We start from the raw sequence: 19118 nt of genomic DNA on the forward strand, positions 1-19118 counted from the left end.
AGATCTTCTCAGTTCATCGAGGGCGCGTCCCGGTGCTCGTCGGCGAGGGGAAGGAGATGGAGAGGACCGTGATCCACATGGAGGAGCTTCACCACCCTTACTTCTTCGTGTTGCTGGAGCTGGCAGCAATGGAGTTTGGGCATGAACAGGAAGGCGTTCTCAGGATCCCTTGCAGCATCAAGCAATTCCAGGCAATCGTTGAGCTCATCAGAAGCAGCATGTTGAAGGTGAAAATGGCGTGCCTCCTTTCAAGATGTTGATGGAGAACTGGGGAGGGTGAGAGATGGTTATCAAGGAATTGCCGGCTGCCTTCTGCGTGTTCTCGATCGTCCTGATCTTTTGGTATCAGCGGTTTAGCACTGTGATTGATAGCTACTACTAAATGTTGGAGGAGTTTTGTGTAGCTTGTACAGGGATGATCCCTAGTCATCTAATCTGATGATAACCTGCCATGTGCAAAGTTTTTCTTGGGCATTATTTTGTCACGTGTTACGAGCTATGATTTCGGTTTCGGATGATTATTGCATATCACTTATATCCTAAACTATAAGAGATTTCACTCATGTAAGGAGGGCAAAACCCTTGTACTGTAGAACCAAGTTAGTACTCCCTCATTCCCTAAATGTTTGTCGCCGTTGACTTTTTTAAATATGTTTGACCGTTCGTATTATTCAAAAACTTTTGTGAAATGTGTAAAATTATATATATACATAAAAGTATATTTAACAATAAATCAAATGATAGGAAAGAATTAATAATTACTTAAATTTTTTGAATAAGACACACGGTCAAACATTTTTTAAAAAGTCAACGGCGTCAAATATTTTGGGATGGAGGGAGTAGGACAGAATAGCCTGCGGTGTACAAAGTTTTGTCAGACATTTTCTTCATCAGAATTACTACTGCTTTGTCTTGTTTTTTTAAGCAAAAGAGAGTGCATCTTATCGAATTGAACAGGTTCGATAAAATTGTCCCCCTGTGGCCTTGTGCACAGCCAAACGCCTCTGTACGACACGCGAGAGATCCAGGTGCGTTGCAAGAGAAACAATTGGCTGGTTGGTAACCAGGTCCAAGTAGGTAGACCAGATCGTAGCGATGGCGTTTTACACGGAACCAAGTGGCCGCCGCCGCACGACACAAGGGAAAATGACGGGTCAAAAACACTCAAAAAGCCGAGAACGAATGTTTCTTAAGAGTACCGACTAATTCAGTAGAATTACAGTATCATGCAGGTTGGTGGCCATAAGGTGATTCCAGCTAGCATAATGTTCCAGAATGACACGAGACAACGAGAGGCAAAGCGACAAAAAACATGTAGGACAATCCACACCCAGTAATCCATATTAATACCACAATATAAGAGTTTGGGAGAGGGTGTTTCATACGTTTTACAGGCTCTGAGACCTCATACGGGTAAATCTCCGACAACACTCCATCTGCAGCTAGAATCATGCAGGCAAGGCTAAACGATGATGATGATGATGGTGGTGGGGATACGTTTTACAGGAAACATGGATATCTTTCTTATTAACAATAGTATCGCAAGGGAGCATCACTGATAGGATGAATTTGCGTCTTGACTTGAGATTCGCAGGTGATCGATCATCAGGGCCAGGGCCTTAATGAGCCCGCTCCCGGAGGACCTCAAGGTCTACCTCAGTTGGGTCGGTTGCCTGGATCTCGTAGTGGAATCCATCAAGTTCTTGCTTGATGCGATCCTTGGAGGTGGAGTACAGCATCTTAGCACGGATCCGGGATGTTGATGGAGACCTGATGCAATATATCAGAAAGTAAGCAAAGATCTGTATATCAGGCATGTAAAAGTTATAAGCGCCTTTCAGATCAGATACTAAGCTCCTAAATACTATATTGGATTACCAACAGCAAGTACAAACCAAAGAAGGTTAAGACTGTCATCACTTCCAGATTCTTATAGCAAAGATCTAATCAGTGTTCATAAATGCCTTTATTAACACAGTAAGGAGCCAATGATATAAAACACTGATGATTACTTGTGTCCCTCCTAAAGTGCCCCCAACTAATTTTACTTAAGACTAAACAGGATTATGGTAGAGAACCACTCCAGCTAATGTAGCTGCTATATGTATAGCATAACAAAGTGGATTTGTGATTAGGAAGCTCACCAGGCGATGAAGAAAATCTTGCTCTTTTGCACATTCTCCCCAGTAACAAAGTCAAAATCATAGAGGGCATATCTGCAGTCATTTTTTGGGAGAGATGCCAGGAAATCATCATAACTCTCAGTTGTTGCCCCGGTCTTCTCCACAACAACTTGCTTTTGCTTTTCCTCGATTTTGAAGATAACATAGCGAAATGCTTTCTTCATCTGAAGCTCAAGGAATGTGTCCCTGATGTCAGGAGCAACCCCCATACCGGAGGATGCATTGGACTGCAAACATAATTACAGACACTTGAGAACATGATCAATAAAAACAAGACCTAATAATAAGAGAAACTGTTCAAAATTCAACATCACATGTCAATTCAGTATTCAAGTAAAAAAAAAGTGAAGTAAACCTACATAGAAGCAAAGACCATTCAAGATAAATCTTATTTAGTGTGACAGAGTGGTGCTAAACTTTCAGAAACACATTGTAAACTTGTAAGAAACCATGAGATTGCTAACGCATTCTGCGCATCATTGAGCCCTGAACATCCACATGTGCCAATGGCAAAATATGTAACACTCATATTTGGTATAACAAACTACAATATCAGTAATCGACTTGTTGTAAAATTGTTAACAGTAACATAACTTGGCTTGGGTATATTTTTTTATGCTTGGCCACAGCTCATAGGCAGTAAAAGAACATGCTCACACAGAAAAAATGCACAAATATTTAAATCAAATAGCACAGAGGCCCAGGACCCAGGGTTGACAAAATGTGTTGAATATGCATCTATTAGGATAAAACTAAGATATTAAAATTTAAGAATCATATGTAAATTACATGGCTGGAAATTTGATATTTGGGCATCATAAAAACTTAATTATACAGGTTATTCTTTAATTAACTCAGCCACACCGAACCTAAAAAAACACAGCTGTGTAGTTGTGTCAGGTTAACTTGACCATTTTTGGCCTTTTAACCTGGCAGACTGAAAATATTGGTGTTCTAAAACTAGGACTTACAAAGATACATACAAATGAATGGGTACCCAACCTTGTAGGGCTTAAGCAACATAAGCGGTCAATTATGCTGTACAGGCTATACAGGGTGGGTGACCGCAGAAATAAGTCTCACTACTTTTCAGAACTCCACAAAAATCCTATAATTGAAGAGGCATCTTCCAAATATCTCTGATGTGGAAAAATATTGTTCTACCCTGATAGGCAGTCACTCAACAAGGACGCAAACTTTTAACAGAAACGACAGCATAATTCATTATTAGAAGTCATAGATTGTTTCAGTTGACTCAAAAATACTTTCGTATAATGCCTAATGTACCTGGCGATCCAACGCCGACATAAATAAATCCAAGTCAAGTGGCTGCTGAAGAACAATGCCTCATTCCCCGCCCACAAAACCAAACTATTATCTCGTGGATACTTTCCACAACGTGTTTTCTTTCATTTCTAAGTCTCGCCTATTCCCAATCAGTCCCTTTCATTTCTGTCTTGCCTATTCCCCGACCAGTTTCTAATGCATTACATACCATCGCTCCCTACTGCACCATCTCACAAATATATACACTAAGATAATGAGAGAAATCATATAATTGCAGTCAAAACAGAGAAACCGTTAGGCATGCAATCTGACCACGAGGAATCTAAAACACTAAACTTCAAATACAGTAACCAACTTTATCTAATCCCAAACTAGCCATAAACAATTTCACATAATCACCCCTAAAAACCTCTCATCTACCTGCTAGCCAGAACCGTCCACAAATCACGTCATCAACCACACGAAACCAAAACGATCTCCATAAATCCATCGCGGCACACAAAGAAACTCCTCCCACGCCAGTGGATCTCACGTTTAGCCGTTAGATGAAACCCATTCGACCGGATCCGAACAACACACCGTGAGAAGGATCACGAGGGGGCCCTCGATCCAGACCACGCAGATCTAAACCACCCCCGCCGCCGCCGCCCGCAGGCACCACAACCAAAACGGCAACCGCCGCCAACGAACCAGAGCAGAATAGGGAGGAGGAAGAGGAGGAGATCAACTCACGTGGGAACGCATGAACGCCATGGGGATCGGAGCCGGAGGAGGAGGAGGAGCGCCGCGCCTCTGCTTCGATCGCACGCAGATTCCGGAGAAGAGAGGAGGACTAGACTACTTGAGGAGGAGGCAGATGATTCGGTTGCTGTGCGCGAGTTTTATTTATTTTTTTTCTTCCTTTTTTTTTCTCTCTTTTTTTCCTTTTCCGCCTTCGCGAGTTGGGCGGCGTCTTTTGGTGTGGAGAGGAAAAATTCGCGAGGAAGGGGCGCGTTCATATATAGTTGTGGAGGCGGGGAGTTGCACGTCGCGTGTGGGATGTTTGTGTCACTGACAGGTGGGGTTAATGTAATGTGGGGGCAGGGTGTCAGTGGCTGGGTTGGGTGAGGAGGTGGGGGGATTGAGGAGACGTGGGGTTTGGACGGCGGGGAAGGGATAATCCAACGGCTGGGATGGGGTCGGGTTGGCTGGCTCTGACTGAGTCTGTGGGCCCTTTGCCAGTGGCGTGATGAGTTGGGAAGTGTTTGAAAGGGTGACTTTTTGGGGAAGAATAAAATGAGGAGGAATTCGAATGGAAAAATGGGGAAAGGAGAAATGTAGGGACAACTTCTTCAATGTACAGTTTTACACGCCTGTTGATATATAAGTTAATTGTTTCATTACTTGTTCAAAGGATTGATGGTTTTTACACGCGTCCATATAATTGAACTCCTGACTTATGGCTTAAAAAATATTTTCAAAATTTTAAATGTATAGAAATCCAACATATATTTATTCACGTTTAATATTTATATTTCTCTTCTATAATATACCCCTGGAGTATGTGTTTTGGTTTCTGGACTGTCTTTTTAGTTAAATTATGTTTTGTGGTTGATAAAAACGATTGCAGTATGTCCCGTGTGATTTAATGAAGTATTACCAACAAAATTGTTGAGAATGAAACGAGAGGGAGAGAGATGAGTAATTCTCATTGATCAAATGTTTAATTTATACATAGGGAAATGGTTTCAATCCGAGGACGTGATGGTTGGGTGTGAGGAGTGTCGAGAGACCGAGGATGTGCGACTAAGGCTTTGTTTAGATCTCAAAAATTTTGGCAAAAAACATCACATCAAATATTTAGATATATGCATGGGACATTAAATATGGGGAAAAAAATCAATTGCACAGTTTACATATAAAATGTGAGACGAATCTTTTGAACCTAATTACGCCATAATTTGACAATGTGATGTTACAGTAAACATTTGCTAGTGACGGATTAATTCAGGGGTGGATCTCAAAAAAATAGTAGTGGGGGCTGAATAAACTACATCAACATAAATCGAACCTTCAGTCCACACATCCTATGAATATATGGAAAAAAAATAGTGGGGGCTTAGGGGGTCTCTGTCCCGGGGCGGTACTGGGGTCTCAAGACCCCCACTGTGAATACGCCCCTGAGTTAATTAGGTTTAATAAATTTATCTCGTAGTTTACATGTGGAATCTATAATTTATTTTGTTACTAGTCTACGTTAAATATTTTAAATGTGCGTTTGTATATTTTAAAAATTTTACACTCAAACACACCCTAAACCGCTGTGGTTCCTTGCGGTAGAGTAGTAGAAGGGTGAGGTGCCTATTCACTGGGTCAATCCCATCTAATGATATGGATGAAACCATCCAAAAAATCGTAACACTTCCCTTGACTGAATCCAACATTTGATCATTACTCACTTATTATTCACTTATTATTGTTCTTACTGTTCTACATACATGTTAAGAGAATCTTAGAAATAATATTTAATATTTATATTTTTCTTCTATACAAGTCATGATATACTTTCGGAGTATGTGTTATGGCTTCTGGACCAATTTTAAGTTCAATTATAAGGTAGGAGTATTAGCAACAAAACAACTCCATTCCTTTAGCGATAGACAATTCAAAAGCCAAGTTCTCAAAAAAAAAAAAAATCAAAAGCGTGTAAACCGTTTTTACCATGAAAATATCTCCGATGATGCAAGACTCGCAGGGGGGCCCGATGGCGAGCCGAATGCCTCTCCAAAAGGGTACGTGGGACCCATTCGTCGGTCGAAAAATTCAGACGGCCTAACATTACTATGGGCCCGTACGTCATCCACCGAGCGCTACCCGCCAAATGTTAGCCATAAACCCTGAGCCGTTCACGTTTCCCATCCCATTCTCATCATCCTCACCCTCCCCCGCGCCGCCCCCCCGCCGCTGCCGCCGCCGCCGCCGCTAAAACCCTAAAACCTCCAACCTCACCCATGGCGGCGAGCAGCGCCGATCTCGCCGACGACGGCTTCCCGGCGCCGCGCCTCTTCTCGCAGGGCGTCTCCTACACCTACGACGACGTCATCTTCCTCCCGGGCTACATCGGGTTCCCGGCCGACGCCGTGGACCTCTCCACCCGCCTCTCCCGCCGCATCCCCCTCTCCATCCCCTGCGTGGCCTCCCCCATGGACACCGTCTCCGAGGCCGCCATGGCCGCCGCCATGGCATCCCTCGGCGCCGCCGCCGTCGTCCACTGCAACACCGAGCCCCACCTCCAGGCCTCCATCGTCCGCGCCGCCAAGTCCCGCCGCCTCCCGTTCATCTCCTCCGTCCCCTTCTTCTCCCCCGCCTCCACCCCATCCCTCTCCGACTTCGCTGGCCACGACTACGGCCTGGTCACGGAGCGCGGCGATTCGCTCTCCAAGCTCGTCGGCGTCGCTGTTGCAGCCGAGACCTCCTCTCGTCAGGCTCCCCTCCCTGTCTCCGAGTACATGCGCCCCGCCCCGCGCTCGGTGTCCGCCTCTTTTGATTTCGAGCAGGCGGCCGCCTTTCTAGCGGACGAGGGTTTGGATTATGCCCCTCTTGTATCCGATGATGGCGAGGTAATCGACCTCATCACTGTCAATGATGTGGAGCGCATCCGGAGCTATCCGAAGCTAGGCAAGCCGTCTCTTGGAGCAGACGGGAAGTTTGTTGTTGCGGCTTCCATTGGGACCCGTGAGGATGACAAGCGAAGGCTGGAGCAGCTAGTTAAGGCAGGGGCAAATGCGATTGTTGTAGATAGCTCGCAGGGGAACTCTATCTACCAGATTGATATGATCAAGTATGCAAAGAAGATGTACCCGGAAGTGGACTTGATTGGAGGTAATGTGGTGACGATTGCGCAGGCACAGAATTTAGTTGCTTCTGGGGTGGATGGATTGCGTGTTGGGATGGGCTCTGGCTCAATTTGCACTACCCAGGAGGTTTGTGCCGTGGGCCGAGGACAGGTAAATGCTCGATAAAGTTCCCATAAACTTTTTCTTCCTGAGTTGTTAAATTCAATTACACAATACATTCAACCTTCTGGAGAATTTATTAGTTATCTAGTTTGTGGATCCTCTGCCATTTATAGGATGACCAGCATGCCCGTGCTGCCTCTTGTTCTGAGAACCATCTGATGCTTTGTTTTAGAGTTAATTGCACTTTGGTCCACCTTTTATTACCAAAGTTTCACTTTGGACTATCCTCTAGCTCATATTTTCACTTTGGACCAGGTAAGATTACCTTTGGTGCACTTTGGACCACCCCAAGTCATTTTCTTTAGCTGTATTTACTCTATAAATGTTGTAAAGAATTACCTACGTAAGTTGGAAAAGATTACCGGGTTACGGGTTGCTGATGTGTTTAAAGTTGGAACAGTCTTTTATGTATTCCTAAAAAAGTTTATGGGGGTGGTCCAAAGTGAAAGAAAGGTAAAGTAACCTAGCCCAAAATGAAAAAATGTGTTAAAGGGTGGTCCAAAGTGAAACTTTGGTAATAAAAGGTGGCCCTAAACGCAATTTACTCTTTGTTTTATTTAGAGGTCTGGTAACGAGACAGAAACATTGTTTGGTTACTTGTATCCCCACTTTTCCACAATCCCGTGCCGAAAGTGTGACAAACTGCAGATTTTGTGTCTCAAAATTGGTCACCACACTTGTGGCCTATTTTGGCTATGGAGAGAGTTGATGACAAGTGGGGCTAAAGGGTTAGAAAGTGTGGCACACCGTAGTGATAGTAACAAACCAAAAGCACCAGCCATATTTGGTCAAATCCACCTAACTGATGTGCGACAATACTTGGCAGCCATCCAAATAGGCCCAGAATCTGATGCCTTACTAAAATTTCTAATCCTTCATCTCTGCCTTGCTATCCCAAGCATCTAAACTAGATTCTGATGCCTTGCTCTAATTTATAATCCTTCCTCTCTGCCTTGTTATCCCAAGCATCTATCCAAGCATCTAAACTAGTTGGATGCTTCGTCTCTGCATTGTTATCACAAGCATCTAAAGTTCTAAACTAGTTGGATGATCTATAGCGTCTTCCATTTCCACCAACACTCAGGAGGATATGGATATCCTGTTTCATATTTTTAGATGGCACAAAGTGAGAATGAGTAGATGTTAGGTTCTTCTTGTTTAATTAGGCTGGGTTGTCCAGACGTTACATTTTAAGTGTGAACTTTGTGTTAGTTGCTACAACCTCCCATTCATACCCGTGGAACCTGGGCATTATGTTGTTTACGAGATTTTGTTCTGTGATGTATTGAGACCTTGTCCAGCTCATTCCTTTTCTGCTGTTTTTAGACCTAAACTTGAAATGAGGTTTGTATAATAAGTGGATCATGGGACATGTGGCGGATACAAATGTTATAGGGATACAACAAATATGGTATATATATGGTATATATTGTATAAATACCAAAGAATTTTGGCACTGCTGTGTGCTGCATGTGTTTGATACTTGTTTCTTGCATTTCTGTGCGACAGGCTACAGCAGTGTATAAGGTTGCATCTTATGCCAAAGATCACAATGTGCCAGTCATTGCGGATGGTGGAATTTCAAACTCTGGACATATTGTGAAGGCTTTGTCTCTGGGGGCATCCACTGTTATGATGGGTAGCTTCTTGGCTGGCAGCCATGAAGCTCCTGGTACTTACGAGTACAAGGTATTCAATTTTTTAAAGCTTCTGCAGGAATTTTTAGGTTCAGCATGTGATTTTATTTCTGATATGCTTTTACCATGCATAAACTATTTTGTAATTCTTTAGCAATGTCTGTCTGAGTCTGTACAACCGTACGTATTGAATTGATACTTTGAAGGACGACCCACATGCCATGCACATGCAAATGTACATCCCATGTGACCACTGCAATGAAAACATGCTATCAATGTTTAGGCAATATTTTGGTCTAATTGATGCCATAAAAGTGCTAATCAGGCCGTCATAAAAGTTCCTATATAAGATGATTGTGTGTTTAGATATGTTGCTTCTGAATATTTGCTTCATGGATGACAATATTAGTAACATGGCTGCTGAAAATCACAGTTTTTTAAAACACAACAAACCTAGTAGCGAGAGATACTGAGACAATTTGCCTCCTGTGCTTTGTATGAGATTGCTCTGTCTGAACCAATTGCCAGCACATATTCTGTTAAGTGTAAATACTAGATATATGTGTGTTCTATTGGTCTTTCACATCACTCTTGGTGATCACAATCTGTGTGCCTGAAGTATTCATGTTAGTTCTTAATTATTTCTGCAAGTGCAACCAGTGGCATGGCTAGATTGTTCTAGCTAGTTGTTTTAAGGTCATATCTGGTAATTAGAAACCATTGTTTTGGATAACCACTCTTATTCTTCAATGATGATTTGGGTGAAACCACACCTTAGCATTTTCCATTTGCAGATGTTTCAGTAAATTTGACCTGCTTTAGGATTATTACTACAATATACTAGTAAAAATGGGGTGATAAGCTGCCAATATATTAGTAGCTATTATTGTCCTATCTTAGATTGCCAATGTGATGCATGTAGTTGATAGGATCATGTAATTTAATGGGCAACATTAATCCTTAAAATATTTTGAATTATTATAATTAAGATGTCTTCAGCATTTTCCTGTGTCATTTCTAGCACTGTGTCGTAGAAGTGGGTTTTTAATTGCTTATTGTGTTGGTTGGTCGAATATATTTATGTTACTCTTATCACACGTACCTGTTGTTTCACTCCCTCCTGTCTGAAATTGTGGTTCTTGGAATGCTTTTAGGATGGCCACCGTGTTAAAAAATACCGAGGCATGGGCTCTCTCGAAGCAATGACAAAGGGGAGTGACGCCAGGTACCTAGGCGATACCCTCAAGCTTAAAGTCGCCCAGGGAGTTGTTGGAGCAGTTGCTGATAAAGGTTCTGTGCTGAGGTTCATTCCTTATACAATGCAAGCTGTTAAGCAAGGGTTCCAAGATCTTGGTGCGTCATCTTTGCAGTCAGCTCATGAGCTGCTGCGATCGGAGACTATCAGATTAGAGGTATCTCCATGCTGGACAACATTTTTAAATTATGAAATGGAATAATAATGTTAAGAATGTTAGATTGGATAAAATGCTTTTTAACAGTACAATTTTTAGAAGATAATGAACACATTCCCTGTTTCTAGGACTACACATGCCTGCAGGCTACAGTATAAACGCTGCCTTTCTGCCTCTAAATTGAAAAAAAAAGGTTTAGTATCAGAAGTAAACAGCTAAGATATGGTGAATAAGCTGTTCCACTCCCTATTTTATAGAGTATGAATCTTATTTCCCGTGCAGTACTGGCTGCTTTTGAGCTTATTCTCTGCCAGCTAAAACATAGTAAAAATTCCAAGGGATTAGAGATCGATAAATTTTAATGTTGTGATAAGGCTTCAAGGCATATGATTTTCACCCCCAAGTGAAATTCAGATTGCAATGCTCGAGGAATGTTCTATTGTTGTTATGCTTGACCTTTGTTTTCAAGATCAAGGGACGATTTACCTCATCTCGCGACCAAACTGTCCCTGCCAAGTATAATCGGTCGTTTGTTCATACCACCAAATGAAGTCTCCTTTTTAGTAAAAACCAAAACGACATACTAGTAGCTAACTGAACATTGTGGTCGAATAAAACTGAAAATGCACAAGACGCCTTGCTCGTGGATGATGTATAGTCCATAAAGTACATGAACTGATTTAAAATTCCCCAAATTATCTATGTTCATAGCATTGTTACCATGTGTGTTTCTCTTGAAATGCTATACTGATTTTGTTTAACCCCCCTCCCCTCCCCCCCAAAAAAGAACAGAGAACTGATAGAACTTTTACCATCTTCCTTTTCAGGTGAGGACTGGCGCCGCGCAAGTTGAAGGGGGGATACATGGGCTAGTGTCGTACGAGAAGAAGGCATTCTAGTTCCAGATTTAATCAAGCATCAGGACAAAGCGGCTATTGCATCCTAAGGAAACAACTGTTCCCTATCTTTACCTGATCAATGATTTTCAAGAACAGCTCGTCTGCTTGATGAACCTGGCATGCTGTTTCATCGGTCGGTAGCATCACCATCCGTTTACCATCGCAACGACATGATCGATTGTGCTTTAACTTCAGTTTTGCTAGAGGGGAAGCTATCCCATGATTTGCCTCAACCGGTTGATGCTGATGTACTTTGCCTTTTTGTGCAAACTTCCAACCGCAAACTCATCCTGTTGTAGCGAATTCGGCTTATGTTTTCTTTTCATGAATAAGAATAAATAAGTTTGGTTTGTACTTTCGGCCAATTCGGCCCCAGATGTTATCGTTGCTTGCTTTTGTTTCCTGATAGACCCGTATCCGTGTGGTTGCTGCTGTTGATTGGTCCCTTTCATCTTTCTTAGCAACAGCTATTACTACATCCTTTGACATCCATGATCCATGCGTTGCTTGGATTACCAGTCAAGCATCGCTATCATCCATGATCCTCTTAAATTGCCGTCACAATTCGATATCTAATCATCCTTCCTTCAGCTACACACCCTATCTCACAGGGTGTGTAGTACGACCCCACCACATCCATCCTCTCTGGCTTATGCCATCCTGGCAAGCGGGACCCACTTCCATCTGCCGCTGCAGGTGGGCCCCCATATTCTTCTTCGGTTGCGCCAGGCTGGAACCGGGGGGAGCGATACCTCTGATCCGCTTCCAGAAACTTCAGGTCCCCGACCGTCCGATGGCGAAACGCACGGTCGAGATCAATAACACAGCCACGGCACAGCTGGTGTCGCCTGCCCGTGGGCCCCACGTCAACTGGATGCTGGGTCCCACCGAAGTCACGCGCCTCTCCACCCACGGAGGCGTCCGGCGGTATAAAGACAGCGAAAAAAACCATTTCGAATTCTCACCCAAGCAAGCAACCCCGTCTCCTCCGCTTCGCTACTCTCCTCGTCGTCTCCGGCTCCGGCTCCGGTTTCCGGCGAGCGGCGGCGCGATCCCGGGCGGCGAAGGAGGGGGAAGCCATGAGGGAGATCCTCCACATCCAGGGCGGGCAGTGCGGGAACCAGATCGGGGCCAAGTTCTGGGAGGTGATCTGCGACGAGCATGGCGTGGACGCGACGGGGCGGTACGCGGGGGACTCCGACCTGCAGCTGGAGCGGATCAACGTCTACTACAACGAGGCGAGCGGCGGGAGGTACGTGCCCCGCGCCGTGCTCATGGACCTCGAGCCCGGGACCATGGACTCCGTGCGCTCCGGCCCCTTCGGCCAGATCTTCCGCCCCGACAACTTCGTCTTCGGGCAGTCCGGCGCCGGCAACAACTGGGCCAAGGGGCACTACACCGAGGGCGCCGAGCTCATCGACTCCGTCCTCGACGTCGTCCGCAAGGAGGCCGAGAACTGCGACTGCTTACAAGGTATCTCATCTCATCTCGCATGTCCCATTCCGCGTGGTTTAGCTAGATCCGAGAGAGGCTTTGCATCATCGAGTTAGATCTAGTACGGATCTGAGCTTGTAGCGGGTGGAAGCGCGATTAACGTCTTTTTTTGAAACCATGGAGTGCGATTAACATCGGTGCCAGTTTCGCATTTAAGGGAGAAGCGGTTTTAGCATTTAGACATTCCCCAATTCGTAGTCCTGTTAATTGTAGTGGTGTATGTATCGAATTGAACTGTCCATTGCTGTTGATCTTCTCTATAAGTATGTCTTCGTGTTATTTGTTGTATAGCATGATAATCTGTCATCTGTGCTACTTGTGTTCTAAATTCTAATGGCCCAATTTGCATGTAGATTATAATGCCATTGTGTGACCAATTTTTCATATCTTGGTAGGGATGTGCCTGTGAGAATTTTAAGCTCCATAAGACGCTCTATCAATCATCAATCTATGTTTTGTATATGAGCTCCTATTGTCTTATGTAGCTTGATCAACATCAATTGTTGTTGCCTTGTTGGTGGAATGGGCATCAACATCAACACCAATATCTTATCTAGCTCCTACTGTAGCTGTTCTAGATGTTTACACAGAACTTTTCTCTTTACCTGTAGTGTCCACCTGTGTCATAGCTGGATTTAATTCTTTAAAAACTCAAAACATAGCAAAATTGTAACCTTGTCTTTCATGGTTTACAATGAAATCAAAACTTTATTGCTTTGGTCATCCTTATGATTATTTATTTTTGGTACAGCTGTACAGGTATAATATTCAACACGATAGACCCAAGTAATATGCCTTAGTTGAATGCCATGACAAGTTCATCGACTAATAAAGCTTGGTAGAAGAAGATGTGAAAAATTGCCTTTGCCTTAATCCATATAATACCTTCTCTATTGGAACATGATCAATTGCTCCCAAACTCTGGTTTCGTGGAAGACACAGTGATACCCTAAACTTCTAGCTGCCCTTGGCCTTTTGAATGTTGCTACATTCGTTGAACCCAAGGCTGCCTTTTGTTGATGCATGTTTGAAGTCTGTTTGCATTGATGACTAACATCATGGTCTTATATTCTTTACTTGCAGGATTCCAAGTTTGCCATTCATTGGGAGGAGGCACTGGATCTGGCATGGGAACCCTTCTTATTTCTAAGATTAGGGAGGAGTACCCGGATAGAATGATGTTGACATTTTCCGTCTTCCCATCACCAAAGGTCTCGGATACTGTTGTGGAGCCTTACAATGCTACCCTTTCTGTTCACCAACTTGTTGAGAATGCTGATGAATGTATGGTGCTTGACAATGAAGCTCTCTACGACATATGCTTCCGCACACTAAAGCTTGCTACCCCTACCTGTAAGTTAGTCTCCTCTTGTTTACTTCTCCATGATATCACTAAATTACTGTTCAACTAGAAGTAGGCACTCATAGCTTGCTTGGTTCTAACAATGCAGTTGGTGACCTCAATCATCTTATCTCTGCAACCATGAGTGGTGTTACATGCTGCTTGAGGTTCCCTGGTCAGCTCAACTCTGATCTGCGCAAGCTTGCTGTGAATCTCATCCCTTTCCCCCGTCTCCACTTCTTCATGGTTGGCTTTGCGCCATTGACTTCACGCGGATCACAGCAGTACCGTGCTCTCACCGTTCCTGAGCTGACACAGCAAATGTGGGATGCGAAGAACATGATGTGTGCTGCTGATCCCCGCCATGGCCGCTACCTCACAGCTTCTGCCATGTTCCGTGGGAAGATGAGCACCAAGGAGGTGGACGAGCAGATGCTCAATGTTCAGAACAAGAACTCCTCATACTTTGTCGAGTGGATTCCCAACAACGTCAAATCCAGTGTCTGTGACATTCCGCCCAGGGGGCTGAAGATGGCGGCGACCTTCGTCGGGAACTCCACCTCCATCCAAGAGATGTTCCGCCGGGTCAGCGAGCAGTTCACTGCCATGTTCAGGAGGAAGGCTTTCTTGCACTGGTACACAGGCGAGGGAATGGACGAGATGGAGTTCACCGAGGCAGAGAGCAACATGAACGATCTCGTCGCGGAGTACCAGCAGTACCAGGACGCAACAGCCGATGAAGAGTACGAAGACGAAGAGGAAGAAGAAGCTGAGGCCGAATAGCATTGAGCCCCGTTTGCCCTTCACAGGTTGTTTTGCCAGTGAAGAGTTTTGTGTCTTTGTGATGCTGTGCTCTTTTTTCTTTCTCTGACGTGCGTGATGGATGTATGGGTGAGGTTTGCGTCCGTGCTTCGTTTTGTCACCTGTGCTGCGTAGCAGGCTGCAGTCCCGTTTTGTAAGACGTCTCTGGTGGTCAGTAGCTGAAGGCTTGAAAAGTGTTTTGAGTGCCCTCCTTGAGCTAAATCACCTGTAAGTTCTGACATGTATTGGTAGTGGTTTTCTCATCTCTGTGAAGTTTCTGTGTAGTATGTTACTATATCCAGTTTCTCTGTATATCGATCGTAGTGTCACCTTGCTTAGCTGAAACGTTTTAAAGATCACTCTGGAGTACGCTGTTAACCACTCGCTGAATGGTAGCTGCATCATGAGCTCGATCATAGCGGAGGAACTGTCATTCTCTGAATTTTCTGCATCTCTAAACATGCCTCTGAACACTTCGAGTTTGTGACTTGTGAGCTCTTTGGCTTTACCACTGACCTCTTCACCAACAGTGCGCCACTTGTGCTGCACTTGCAAGCGCGCACAAGTTACACAACGAGTTACCGTTTCAGATCAGATCCAAACTGTCCATGGATCCAGCGGCCGGTCAAATCGAATGCACATGCACATGCAAAACGGATCTTCAGACAGAATCATGGGCTCATGGCCTCATCATCATCGTTCTCTTAATTAACTTGGGTTAAAATTTTTCTCTCTCGCAAGAATGTCCCAAATAAGAGAAGAAAGATATTTAGGGTCTCCTTGTTTGCTCCAAAAAGAATTAGTCGTCACTAAAATTTGAGTTTCAAACATAAATTTGGAGTTAATTTTAAGGTATTTTGAACATAGTTTCTTTTTAATATTGATTATTAAATCGTTAAGGACACATCATATACAATTCTTTATTTACAAATTATTTTTTACTAATAAATTATTTTTGATTTATAATCAGCATTTGATCAACACATAAGGGCCTGTTTGGGGAGTTTGCTGTAGCTTCTCCCAGAATTAGAAGCTTTCCCAAACAGTACAACTTTTGTTTTAGAGTTTAAGAAGCTGTAGTTGTAGAAGCTAGAAAATAAAAAAATAGAAGTTAGAAGCTGGGAAACCCATTTTTTTCAGATTCTCAGAGACTGGCTAACAACCAGCTTGTGTAGAATTAAATGACCTTTTCGAACCACACATACCATGCCTCCATTTGAATGCAAGTGCAACTATGCATGTTCATGTGAAGAGATGCATTTCTCTATGAGTAGTTGTATCATTTTTGTTTTCTTGTGAGATGCCAATCAATAACAAAATCGCAGTACAAATATTTGCTGGATTACTGTTCACTACTCCCATCACGGCACACTGATTCACAGCACACAGTACAGCCATCGCCAAGCTGGCAGGCCCGGGCCCACCACCCACCTCCCTCCCTCCCTGCCTCCTCCTCTATTTGAGAGAGCCGGAGGGGTTAGCGGGTTACAGTTGTAGATGCACCCCTGGAAAACCCTGGTAATTACGTACTAGTCCTTCTCCAGCCCGGCGAGGCGGGGGAATTTTACAGATAAGCCCTCGGTTCCTTCCCCCTATTCCTCCTCCGCTCCTCGCGTCGTCGTCCTCCGAGAGGGGGAGGAGAAGCCGAGAAGGGGGCTCCGGTGGTGGGAGAGGGAGACCGCCATTGCCGCTGCTTCCGAGGTACGTCGGTGACCTACTCGATCCCGGGTGAAGTCTTGATGGTTTTGGATGTGGGTTTGTGCCCCGTTCGTGTCGGTTCTTGATGGTCGCCACCGCATTGCTTTGTTGCTTCGTTCTTGGCAAGTATGGCATTCGTCGTCGTCGTCGTCGTCGTCTAGTTTAGTTGCTGGCGCGAAATTCTAGTGGGGGTTTTAGGGATCTCGTGGATTAACCGATGGCGACTTGGAGATCGAGTACTTCTTGGGGGGAAGGAAAAGATTGGATCTAGAACGAGATTTTTCCGTGCCTGCATTTGTCGTGGCGGCGTGGTTCGAGTCAGATTCGTGTGAACAGGAAAAGGGCAATCTCTTGTGATGGCACTAGTTCTTGCCAAATTCGTGTGAACGATCGTTGTGCACTGTAAACGAGGAGATGGAGATGAAGCTTGGTTGCTGTTGCTGTTGTGTTAGTGGAGTCCCATGTGTGTGATTGTCCAGTCAAAGAAACGTTAGCGTGGGGCAGTGCAAAAAGTTGGTGATTATGGTACCCTCTTCAGTAATTAGGATATGTGTTTAATAGCATCCTGCGGCTGTCAGCATTGGTAGGATGTATTTGTGGTACAGTTAGTGTTGCTTTTGGACCTTGTCTCTGAGTTGTGATTGTTCAGTTTGTGTATATAATGATGTGTGATTCTGTGATGCAGTTCAGATTGGGGAAGATGGTTGTCCAGGAGTTCACCGTTGATCTGAACAAGCCTCTCGTTTTCCAGGTTTTGATTTGCTCTCTATCAGTGGTCTTTTGCGAATAGTTTTTTTGCGTCACTTGTCCTTGAAAATCATACCGTTGCCATGCTCACCTTCTTATTGTTTTTTAGCTTCTTGCATACAATTCTTAGTTTCTGACCATAAGGTCAGTTGCTCAAATGTCAAATTCTGATTTTCTAGCAATGCGCTGTAAAATTCTGGATTCTAAGTAAAACTAGTTCAGTTGCTTTGCATTTGGAGTAACATTTGTTTGTGGTGTGAATTTGATGAAGGTTGGCCATCTTGAGGAACGTTATCAGGAATGGGTTCATCAACCTATCGTGAGCAAGGAAGGTCCACGCTTTTTCGGAAATGATGTCCTGGAGGTATTATACATTCCAATTATTATTTAGGATTTTGTAAACTGAGCTGTCATAACATAACTTTTTGTGTCCAGTTCTTGACGCGCACAAAGTGGTTTGCTGTGCCAACCATATGGCTGCCTGTCGTCTGCTGGTTGCTTGTGAAATCTATTCGGATGGGTCATACTATTCAGGAAGTAGGTCTAATGGCCCTATTTGGAATATTCATTTGGACATTGATCGAGTATACTTTGCACCGCTTCCTATTCCACATTGAGACCAAAACCTATTGGTAAGAAATTATCAACCTTGAGCTGGTTATTCTATTGTTATTTTTTCCTTCTTCTCAGCGAGTGGCTCTGAATGTGATATTGCAGGGCAAACACAGCACATTACCTTCTTCATGGATGCCACCATAAGCATCCTATGGACTCACTCAGGCTTGTATTCCCCCCTACTGCAACAGCAATTTTGTGTGTGCCGGTACTTCCCTTAACCCATTGTACAAGCATAGAATCTGATGAGACTGTATACTTATGTTTCCATTCAAAAATTGTATCCACAAAACATGGTCCATTTAAATCGAAGTGGTTAACGGCTTCCCTTTTCAGTTCTGGAAGCTGGTAGCGTTCTTCGCAACTCCAACTACCACTCCTGCGCTATTTGGTGGTGGCCTGTTGGGATATGTGATGTATGACTGCACTCACTATTACTTGCACCATGGACAACCATCCAAAGAGCCAGCGAAAAATCTCAAGGTGACAACTTAGTGCCACTTATAAAGCTATAGATTATCTAGCTGTTCCAACCAAAGTCCATGAGGCTTGTATTCCTTACAACGTTTGCTCGTTATGCAGCGGTATCACCTCAACCACCACTTCAGAATCCAAAACAAAGGCTTTGGCATCACCTCATCACTCTGGGATTACGTTTTCGGGACATTGCCTCCGTCGAAGACCACCGGAAAGAACAACTGAGCCACTGACAGAAATGTATTGTTTTGCATGAGAAATTTTAGAGGATATGTAATATATTAAGGCTAGGCACAACTGCTTGTTTTGTCTTTCTGGGACAACAGGTTCACATGCCCATTCAGTTCGAATTCCTGTGGTTTACTGATGACTGCCTTGATGTGGGTGAAGAAGACATTTCATTGCCTTGACATCCAATGTTCTGAATTCAGATAATAGGCAGTTCTTGATGTGATCCATATGCCATGTTAAGCTTAGCAATTCTATTGGCATGTCCAATTACAAAATGTTTGTCTTTTCTTAGGATTT

The 19118-nt window shown here is 43.9% G+C and overlaps 4 protein-coding genes across 5 annotated transcripts; 3 read left to right on the forward strand and 1 right to left on the reverse strand.

Annotated features, from left to right (window-relative positions):
- Nucleotides 1-1315: 1315 nt before the first annotated feature.
- LOC127766231 (actin-depolymerizing factor 2) lies at nt 1316-4437 on the reverse strand. The gene is made up of 3 exons (XM_052291315.1): nt 4203-4437; nt 2145-2410; nt 1316-1770 (listed from the first exon to the last, which is right to left on the reverse strand). The coding sequence occupies exons 1-3, from the start codon at nt 4221-4223 to the stop codon at nt 1620-1622; spliced, it is 438 nt and encodes a 145-aa protein (XP_052147275.1). The 5' UTR covers nt 4224-4437; the 3' UTR covers nt 1316-1619.
- A 1928-nt stretch (nt 4438-6365) lies between these two features.
- LOC127766226 (inosine-5'-monophosphate dehydrogenase) lies at nt 6366-11770 on the forward strand. Its single transcript, XM_052291309.1, has 4 exons — nt 6366-7456; nt 8978-9157; nt 10260-10517; nt 11345-11770. The coding sequence occupies exons 1-4, from the start codon at nt 6461-6463 to the stop codon at nt 11414-11416; spliced, it is 1506 nt and encodes a 501-aa protein (XP_052147269.1). The 5' UTR covers nt 6366-6460; the 3' UTR covers nt 11417-11770.
- A 610-nt stretch (nt 11771-12380) lies between these two features.
- Nucleotides 12381-15365, forward strand: LOC127766228 (tubulin beta-7 chain). Its single transcript, XM_052291311.1, has 3 exons — nt 12381-12889; nt 13994-14263; nt 14362-15365. The coding sequence occupies exons 1-3, from the start codon at nt 12496-12498 to the stop codon at nt 15033-15035; spliced, it is 1338 nt and encodes a 445-aa protein (XP_052147271.1). The 5' UTR covers nt 12381-12495; the 3' UTR covers nt 15036-15365.
- Nucleotides 15366-16554: 1189 nt separating this feature from the next.
- On the forward strand, nt 16555-19042 carry LOC127766230 (dihydroceramide fatty acyl 2-hydroxylase FAH2-like). Of its 2 annotated transcripts, none has more exons than XM_052291313.1 (7): nt 16555-16754; nt 17437-17502; nt 17770-17862; nt 17934-18130; nt 18216-18321; nt 18450-18596; nt 18696-19042. In XM_052291313.1, exons 2-7 carry the CDS (start codon nt 17452-17454, stop codon nt 18813-18815), a joined length of 714 nt encoding a protein of 237 aa, XP_052147273.1. In that variant the 5' UTR covers nt 16555-16754; nt 17437-17451; the 3' UTR covers nt 18816-19042. The 2 variants fall into 2 exon arrangements, with proteins under 2 accessions (XP_052147273.1, XP_052147274.1); XM_052291314.1 differs by having other exon boundaries at nt 17442-17502.
- Nucleotides 19043-19118: the final 76 nt, after the last annotated feature.

The sequence above is a fragment of the Oryza glaberrima genome, chromosome 3 (genome assembly GCF_000147395.1).
Source record: "Oryza glaberrima chromosome 3, OglaRS2, whole genome shotgun sequence".
Taxonomy (NCBI): domain Eukaryota; kingdom Viridiplantae; phylum Streptophyta; class Magnoliopsida; order Poales; family Poaceae; genus Oryza; species Oryza glaberrima.